Here is a 9,218-nt window from a genome sequence, read left to right on the forward strand (position 1 = left end):
ATAGACATTTCCCTTCTGACAATCGCAATTCGTCCATTACTTTCTGCAGCCATAGTAATTCACAAACACCCTGTGCCATAGCTCTATATTCTGCTTCTGCACTTGACCGAGCTATCACATTCTGTTTTTTGCTTCTCCAAGTAACTAAATTTCCACTGATAAATGTGCAATAACCAGATGTTGAAGGATAAGAATGTCTGGTGTGTTTAGCAAATTCACAAGCGTCGCAAAAAAATAAAAAAATCCTACCTGCATTGTTTAAACAAGCTAGGATATAATTTTTCTAAAACACAAAAAGATGGATGTCCTAATCGTCTATGCCATTGGATTATTTCTTGGTTAACATTCACAAAGTCTGCTAACAGGGCTTGAGTTATACCTAGAATCAAGATACCACAACCTTCCTCTAGTAGATACAAGAAGCCATCTTGCAATCTACCAAAGCCAATTTTTCTCCTTGTTTTCAGGTCCTGAAAAACACAATGAGTTGGAAAGAATTCAATTTCCAATCAAGTGCTATTGTAATTGAACTAACAGATAAAAGGCTAATGGGAAAACTAGGAACATGAAGAACTGAAGATAGATTAATGGTGGGAGTACATTTAACAGAACTGTTTCAGATATAGATGCTAAAGATCCATCTGTTATACGGACTTTATCATTGTCTAAACATGGAGAATAAGTTAAGAATTTATTCGAAGAGCCAGTCATATGTTTGTTTGCTCCAGAATCTATAATCCATGAATCATTATGAGTATCAAGATTGGCAAGAAAAGCTGTACCTGTTTTGACAAAATTGGAGGAAGCAGTTGTGGTTGATTGAGAATCAAGCTGAGACAAAAGGCGCCTTAGGGTTTGTACTTCTTCATTGGAAAGACTCCCAGTATTAGTTGTCTCTCTAGGTATTTCTACTGCTTCGAATAGGTCTGGTTATGGTCAGGTTGAGACAATCAGTTTACCTCCACGACCTTTAATTGGTCGACCATTCAGCTTTTAACAAGTCTCCTTAGTATGCCTTAGCTTCCCACAATAATCATAGTGTACATGATCCTTGTCTGATGGACCTTGGTTACTGACTTTCAGCTGCTCACGAAAGGAATTTGCAACTAACCATGCCTTGTCTACTGAAACTGTGTGTATCATGGCACTTATTCGACTTTCTTCTTGCTGCACATATAAATAGGTTTGCCATAAAGAAGGCAAAGGATCCTTCCCAAGTACCCGAACCCGTATTCGATCATATTCCATATTTAAACCAGCAGGAAAATCATATATGCATTCTATTTCCACTAATTTTTGAAATTTGGCTGCATCTTCAGAACATGTTGCTTGGAAATCTTGGTAATAGTCGAGTTCCTGCCATAAACCACTCAATTCGGCAAAGTATTGAGCAATAGTCATCTCACCTTGTTTCATGTCATGCGCCTTATTCCGCAATTCCTAAATCTGTGCATCATTGCCCACTTGAGAATAGGTTGGAGATGCTGCATTCCAAATCTTAGATGTAGTATTCAGCAACAGATAACTTCGAAGAATTTGAAGTTGCATGGAATTAATGAGCCATGACATTACAAGAGAGTCTTCAGATTCCCACTGGTTGTAGGTGGGACTGGTGATGTCTGGCTTTTATTTATCTCCTGTAACATATCCTTTTAGACCTCTAGCTTGGATGAACAATAGACAAGATCTTGACCACGCAAGATAATTAATTCCATCTAACTTTACGGGACTGATTTGTAATGAGGGATTCTCACCGATCAAACCAACCTTATTTTCAGTAGCTGTTTTCTTCCCATCAGCCATGATTTGAAACACCAGTCAAGCAAGGCTTCTGGCAGCTGTCAAGAGTAGCAGACAAGATTCCCTTACTACCGAGTGATTAAAAATATGGCTTCTTTAGTCGGCAGAAGCTCTGATACCATGTTGGGAGGAAAACCAAGAGAGTTTTTTATTCTGTCATAAAAAAATTATTTACAGCAGCCCATATATATATATATATATATATATCCATGTTAACCCTAAAACAGCTCTAAAAGAAGAAGTTATCACAAATATAGAAAGCATAATATTAGGCCCTAATAATCAAAGACAAAAATACAATAATTCCTAAAATTATTCCTAAAAGATCTCTATCAAACACCAGTCAACAGCTTCCATTCACCAACAAACCCATCACACTGCTCTCAAACCTAATCTGTGGTGGATCCCGGGAGACAAAGTTCAAGTGCTTGATTGTTTGCCCCATACTTTGGGATGCTCCTCCCTGCTGATCAAGCAGCAACTGGTGAGGGTAAAAAAGTGCAAGAGTATTCTGCATGAATATGCTTCTGCACTGGGAATATCTCATAGAGGGAAGGCCCAGAGATCATAAAGGATGGGATGGGATGGGAATGGAGGCATTCCAGCCCAACATACTCCGGTGAATGGGTTGAGAGAGATAGGGAGGGGAGTGGGATAAAGAAAGGGTTGGAAAGGAGAAGGGCAACTGGATAAGTCGTTAATCAATAAAATGTAACCAATAAAAAGTAACTCGTTAATCTTTATACTGATTATAGCTCAGATTGGACCTAATGATTTCTAAGCTTTTTAGCTCATAGCATTCCTTTTTAATAGCTTTAATGCCCAAACTTGAAGACTATTAAGCTATTTGCAAAGATATTTTTCAAGTGCATAAATTTACCTTAATAACTTGTTACGACAAATAATTTATATATATAAATATTGATTTTATTTATTCTAAATGACCTTTTACTGTGTGCTTAACTAAAATTAATTAAAATATTTTTTTATATATTCAGATTGTTTTTTCATTGTCGTGTCCTGTGTCTCTATATCCTAATCTTTTAGAAACTTTCGTGTCACCATGTCCATATTGTGTCATACTTGTACCTGTATCCCATGTCCTTGTTTGTGCTTCCAAGGCAACTAGAAAATTCTACACTTCAAGACTCCAGGAGAATTTTCAAGTGAAGTATGCCATTAAGTTGGGAGTTACAGTCACAAAGTTTGATACGCAAAATCTGTCAACTAAAGATTTGACCATGATGTCGGAAATTTGAGTGCTACTCTATCTTAGGTACTGTAGAAAATTGCTACTGTCAAGGACTTTGTGGCTGTTTCTGTTAATAATCCTTATGATAAGTTGCTATCTGAATAAGAAAAACTACTAAGTCCAGGTACAAGTTGACATAAGATGTATAGATGGTAGAATATCAACATCTCCCATCTTCCATTAAAAGGGTTTGGTGTTTAGAAAGGGCTTTCAGTTTTAACTTGGAAAAAGATAATCCTTTGATTGAATTTACCCAGTAGCATATATTAAATGGTATTTTCCCACATCGGTTAAGTTTTGGTTTGCATTGGCTATATATTTGAGTTGGGCCTGTCCACCTATTGCTAATTAGTTTTATATTGGAGCTAACATGGTATTAGAGCCAAGTTTGTTGTTGCTTGTTGTTCTTGTTGTTTCCTGCCCCTTATTTGTTTGTCCAAGTGCTGGCCTACATGTAATGGGGAGTGTTAAGTGCTATTATCCCATGTTGGTTAAGTCTAGAGGTTGTTGTGACTGTACATTTATGTTGGGGCCTCTCCACCTATTGCCAATTGGTTTAGATTGAATTCTTTAGAGGGACTAGATTGGTTGATAGAAACACAAAATTACAAAACAAGGTAACAAAGAAAAAAGGTAGGTTTAATCTTTAAATTAGGTTACAAAAACTGTTAATTGAATTAAATTTAGTCTGCAATATCTCTAGTATGAGCTGTTACTAATAGCCAGCAATTAAGAAGCTTTCTTTAATTCTTTCCAGATACCAGATGCAATTGAAAATGAGAAAGAGGTGCATAAAACTATAAAGATATACAATGTGGACCGTTCTGTTTGTGGTCGTATAGCAGGTGTGATTGCAAAGAAATATGGTGACACTGGCTTTGCAGGGCAGCTTAATATAACGTGAGATCTGACTTCTTAACAGCTGATGTTGGTACTTTAAGCACATCTTTTTATTCATGCAAGCTAAAAGGACTTTTTTTATTGTCCATAGATTCACTGGTAGTGCTGGGCAATCTTTTGCATGCTTCCTGACTCCCGGAATGAATATTCGGCTTATTGGAGAAGCTAATGATTATGTGGGAAAGGTATTTTTTATTATCCAAAGTTTTGAAGTTGGTTAGTGCAAAATTTTGCATTGTTGTGATTCAGTTGATCTTTTTATTGACTCTGCAGTCAGCCACTATGGACTGAACTATTTATGAAACAATCTGAACACATAAACTGAGCACCCATAAGTTTGCTTTTCCAAATATGAATTTTCAAAACAATCCTATGGAGTGACTTTTATTTAACTAAAGTGATTTGTGAACATTGTTGGCCCACTTTCAAGCTAAGTTGAAATTTTAAAGAAATATATATTTAAGCTGAGCCTTCGGGCAATGATTGAACTCTTCATTGTTTCATCATAGAATCTGACTGAGCTCTATAAATGTTAAAAGGGTATGGCTGGAGGTGAGTTGGTAGTAACTCCCGTTGAGAATACCGGGTTTTGCCCTGAAGATGCAACTATAGTAGGAAATACATGTTTGTATGGGGCAACAGGTGGTCAAATCTTCGTTAGAGGGAAGGCTGGAGAGCGCTTTGCTGTGAGAAACTCACTTGCTCAAGCAGTGGTTGAAGGCACTGGTGACCATTGCTGTGAATACATGACTGGTGGTTGTGTAGTGGTACTTGGAAAGTGAGTAATGGATATTTATTTATTTTTTTGTACTGGTTATCATGAAGCAACTTCATTTGAATATTGGTATTTATTTTTCACAGAGTGGGTAGAAATGTTGCTGCTGGAATGACTGGAGGTTTAGCATACATACTTGATGAGGATGATACTCTCATCTCCAAGGTTTGTGCAGCAACAGGCCTATCTTCCTCTTATTCATGGCTTCTTATTTTTATTATATAATCGAAAATGTCTTGTTTAATGGTCTTGCATCCTTGAACATAATTTCTGGAAATGCTATGTGCTTAAAATTGTGATGAGGCCTTTCTGCTGCTATGGGAAGTGATTTTTAACAAATTCATGTCATCAGTTGTGTGCCTCATTTTCTTGATCTGGCCCTCAGACAGAATTTTGCCATATTAAACATACGCCAAGTTTTGCCTTTAATGACAATATTTTAATGCTTCTCATTCGATTTTAATCCCCTCTCTGCTTCAGTTCACCTTATTATTACTTTTGTATTTTTTTTTTCTTTGATGCTAAGCTTTGTAATGCTATCCAATTTCTTATCCCAACCTTCCCCTGGCCAAAAGACCAAAAAAAAATTCAAACTTCAATTTCTGCCCCTAATTTTGAGGCTTGCAATCCTTAGCCAAAGCACTGGATGCACAGATTTTGCTATGAAGGCCTGTTTTTCATATCCAATCTGCTTATGAAATTCTTGCATGCACTTATCACAGCATGTTTGCTGAGAACTTGCTTCATTTGTATGCAAGCCAAGCACCTAAGCGGTATAAGATGCACGTCAATGGAGATTAATATTTTTGTTCTGTTTCTTCTGCTGGGTTCAATACCTAAGTGAAAATTATATAGGAAAATTACAGAAAATTGCCTGTGGTTTGAGATAGAATAAATTTATCCATGAAGTTTAAAATTAAAGAAAAATCCTGTACTTTTTTTGTTATTTTTACTTAATATCGATAACTTTATTTTCAACAATTTGCAAGCTTTTTAATTTTTAATTTATTATTAATTAATTTTAATTTAATGAAATAAGGGATATTCTAGTTATTTTATTCTTAAAAGTCAAGAAAATTCTAACAAAAAAAAATACACAGTTTAATTAATTTTTTTTTCTTTTTTGAAAAGTATGTAGTTAATTGTTAGATTTTAAATTTCAGGGACTAATTTATTTCGCCTCAAACCACTACGTGTTTTTTTGTTATTTATCCAAAATATATAACACTATTACCATTTGACTTCCAACACCTTTAACTGTTGGTACTCTACGTTAGGGTTAATAAAAAAACTTTGAATTTTTCCTTTTTTATTTCCCCCTCTCTCTTTCTCTCCTTTGTTCTCTTTATGTAAGAGGATTTTTCATACATGATTACATTTATTTCATTCACGCTTTTGCGACCCAGTCCCCCTTTTCTCCTTTACAAATTCATGTTGCATCTAAACGTTCAATATTAATTTTCCATAATTATTTAGCCGTTTTTGTTTATAATTTTATGACATCAGCTGTTGTTGCTGCTGCTATTGCTTCTTCTCTCTTATCATCATCAATATTTCTTCAAAGCCACATGCTTACAACTTCGTAAATGTTTGATCAGGTAAACAAGGAAATTGTGAAGATCCAAAGATTAACCGCCCCAGTAGGACAGATGCAGCTTATGAGCCTTATTGATGCCCATGTTGTAAGTTCACCCAGCATCATCCAACAATCACTATGAATGAACTCAACACATAAATACATGACTTCTCACATTTTTTTCGGCTTAAGGGCTACTACATGCAAACCTGTAGCAGAGCCACATTAAAACCATGGCCCACCTAATTTTTAGTTTTCTCATATATCTATTTAGTTTAGGCTCTCCAAAATTTATATGAAGCGATCTGGCTCCCTCAGAAATCTAATCCTTTAGTGTAAAATGACGTTAAAAATTTAGGAACCTTTTTATATAAAGAAGTGTTTATATTCTCCCAAAAGGAATAAAATAATGAAACCATGATGAGTCTCTCTAAATTATAATTTTTTAATAATATCTGATGTTAATCTTTTTAAGTGATTTATTTGTTATGTGATAGTTAACAAGCAAGTTATTTTAATGCCTTTTTATAAACTACATTTACTTTTACATGATATTGGTGATTTATATATATGTATTATGTATATATATTTACATACTTCTTCCAATGCATATTTTTTTCATATATCTTTTCTTTTTTGGGATATCTAAGAATACTTTTCTCTTTTCATTTCTGAACACTAATACCTATACTATTTCTTTATCTGAAATTTATTTTTGCATGATTCTTTTTTCTCTTTTCTTCGTTTTTTTTTTTTTACATATAGGCATTAAACAGTCAATATTATAAAAAAATGTAAAATTATTAAAATCCATAAAAGTTGAAACTTTTTCCAGGATCTCTGTGTAAATCAAAATAAGTGTGAATAAAAAAGGATGAAGTGGTTGGATCTATGTGTGTGTGTGTGTGTGTGTGTGTGTGTGCATCCTTGTTATCAATTTACTTCCTAGCTTTTGGAAGACTTTATCTTAGTTCGTGGAAAATAAAATTTAAAAGGAACTTAGAAACAAAAGAACAATATGTTTCAAAGTTCCTTTCAAATTTTATTTTCCTTGATGATCTCCACAAACTAAAATCTAGTCCTAAAAAAGCTAGGATGTAAATCAACAACATGCCTTTGTATTTTTTTATGATTTTGTAAATTCTATGTCAATCCCCTGCTACTGCTATAAGTTGAAAATCCCATCTGATATTATTTGTTTTGTCTAAGTGAATCAATTTTAAGATGTTAATGTCTAATAATGTTGGTTAGAATTATAATCAGTAGTCTCTCATTGAATGAAGACTGTCATTAACTTTAAACTCTAGTTTCATTGATCTTGCCTTTACTATTTCTTACTGATACATTGTGGTTTTAACTCTTTGAAAAGATCCCTGAATTCTAAATCTCTGATGTCTACTAGTTGCAGAGTCTCAAATCACCTTAACAACTGCATTCGCTTTATTTAATCTCTCAAACAATGTCTTTACTTGGTGAATCTTTATGGTAAAAGGAAAAAACTGGGAGCACCAAAGGCTCTACGATTCTGAAGGAGTGGGACAAGTACTTACCACTGTTCTGGCAGCTGGTTCCTCCTAGTGAAGAAGATACCCCTGAGGCTTGTGCGGATTATCAGAGTACAGCTGCTGAGCAAGTGACGTTGCAGTCAGCATAAGATAAATGATTTAATTGTATGTTCAGTGAGAGCATTATTGCAGCCCCACCCTGTACAGATCAACCAAAAGGGGATGGGTTGAGGGTATTATGGATGCTTTGATGCCTGCGGGAGGTCAGGGCGAGGAGGGACAAACCTTGGTAATCAAAGGTAGATTATCAATGTTTGCCTCTCCACGCAAAATCATTCAGCCCCCAGTGATATAGCAGTTGTATAGTGGTTAGTTTCGTTTTCAAAATCTTGTCAAGGTTTATACGGTGGGAAACAATTGTAAAACGGTCATGGCTTGCTACTTGCAGCCATTTTCATCCAGTTCAAATTTCGTATGCCCATATCTTCAGTTTTTCCCGTTGTTATTGTGCTTCAAGTCAGTTTTAAGATGCGACAATTGGAAAATAGGAACTTTTGAGATAGCAATTTCCATGGAGTCCAAATGCACGAGGATATCACTACCTAAATGTGCATGAATTCCATAGCTTGTTCCTGACATTCTATGTTGTTATTATGCCTAAACAAAACGTATTTCATGTGTCAAGAAAAAATAACCCTAGAGGAATTTCTTCCTTCTAACCCTACAGGAATTGGATGTTTGCAGGAGTGGATCTTAGAATTTCAAGTGCGAATATATGATAGGAATGTTAATAATAGCTCAAGTAGCATTCATAATCCAAAACAGGATAACAAACTAATTTATATATAAAGAAAATTATGAGAAATGGTCATCTCCATAAATTTAAAAATAAACTATTTTACAAATTTTAATAATGAGAGGACCCAAATACTTTTAAAATTAAATATTCTCAATTTTTCTCGCTTGCAATTCGTCTGTTATACTTTTCATTTTTTTTTCTTGTCATTTAGCTCTTTTTAATTTTACCACCCTCATTATCTTTTTTTATTTGTCTTTCATCATCTCATCATATTGTCATCGATTTATAGATCGAAGGTAACAATATATTCTTCGGTTTATTGATCTATATTTACAAAACATGTTCTATGTTTGTTTCTCATCATCTCGTCATATTATTATCGATTTACAAACCAAAAGGTATGACATAGTAACAACAGGTTTTGGGATTTATTAGTGTTGAGTTTTTTAGTGATTCAAGTATGGTAGAATATGCCTTGACGTGTAAAAAAATAATTCATGTTTTGGCTTGTAACATTAATAAGAAGCAGAAAGCTTTGGTGTGTAATATTTAATGTTAAAGCTTTAGTTTTGACATGTAATATTTGGTGTTAAAGTTTTGACCTTGACATA

The 9,218-nt window shown here is 34.5% G+C and overlaps 1 protein-coding gene across 1 annotated transcript in view; it reads left to right on the forward strand.

Annotated features, from left to right (window-relative positions):
• The window catches only part of GLU2 (glutamate synthase 2), a 42,520-nt gene extending 34,003 nt beyond the window's left edge, over nucleotides 1–8,517 (forward strand). Inside the window, exons 28-33 of the mRNA XM_021441680.2 lie at nucleotides 3,810–3,952; nucleotides 4,044–4,137; nucleotides 4,492–4,730; nucleotides 4,814–4,892; nucleotides 6,326–6,409; nucleotides 7,796–8,517. Of these exons, the coding sequence (XP_021297355.1) occupies nucleotides 3,810–3,952; nucleotides 4,044–4,137; nucleotides 4,492–4,730; nucleotides 4,814–4,892; nucleotides 6,326–6,409; nucleotides 7,796–7,957 (801 nt within the window). The 3' untranslated portion in view covers nucleotides 7,958–8,517. The remainder of the gene's footprint in view (nucleotides 1–3,809; nucleotides 3,953–4,043; nucleotides 4,138–4,491; nucleotides 4,731–4,813; nucleotides 4,893–6,325; nucleotides 6,410–7,795) is intronic.
• Nucleotides 8,518–9,218: the final 701 nt, after the last annotated feature.

The sequence above is a fragment of the Theobroma umbraticum genome, unplaced genomic scaffold, assembly GCF_002168275.2.
Source record: "Theobroma umbraticum cultivar Fairchild unplaced genomic scaffold, ASM216827v3 scaffold_89.0, whole genome shotgun sequence".
NCBI lineage: Eukaryota > Viridiplantae > Streptophyta > Magnoliopsida > Malvales > Malvaceae > Theobroma > Theobroma umbraticum.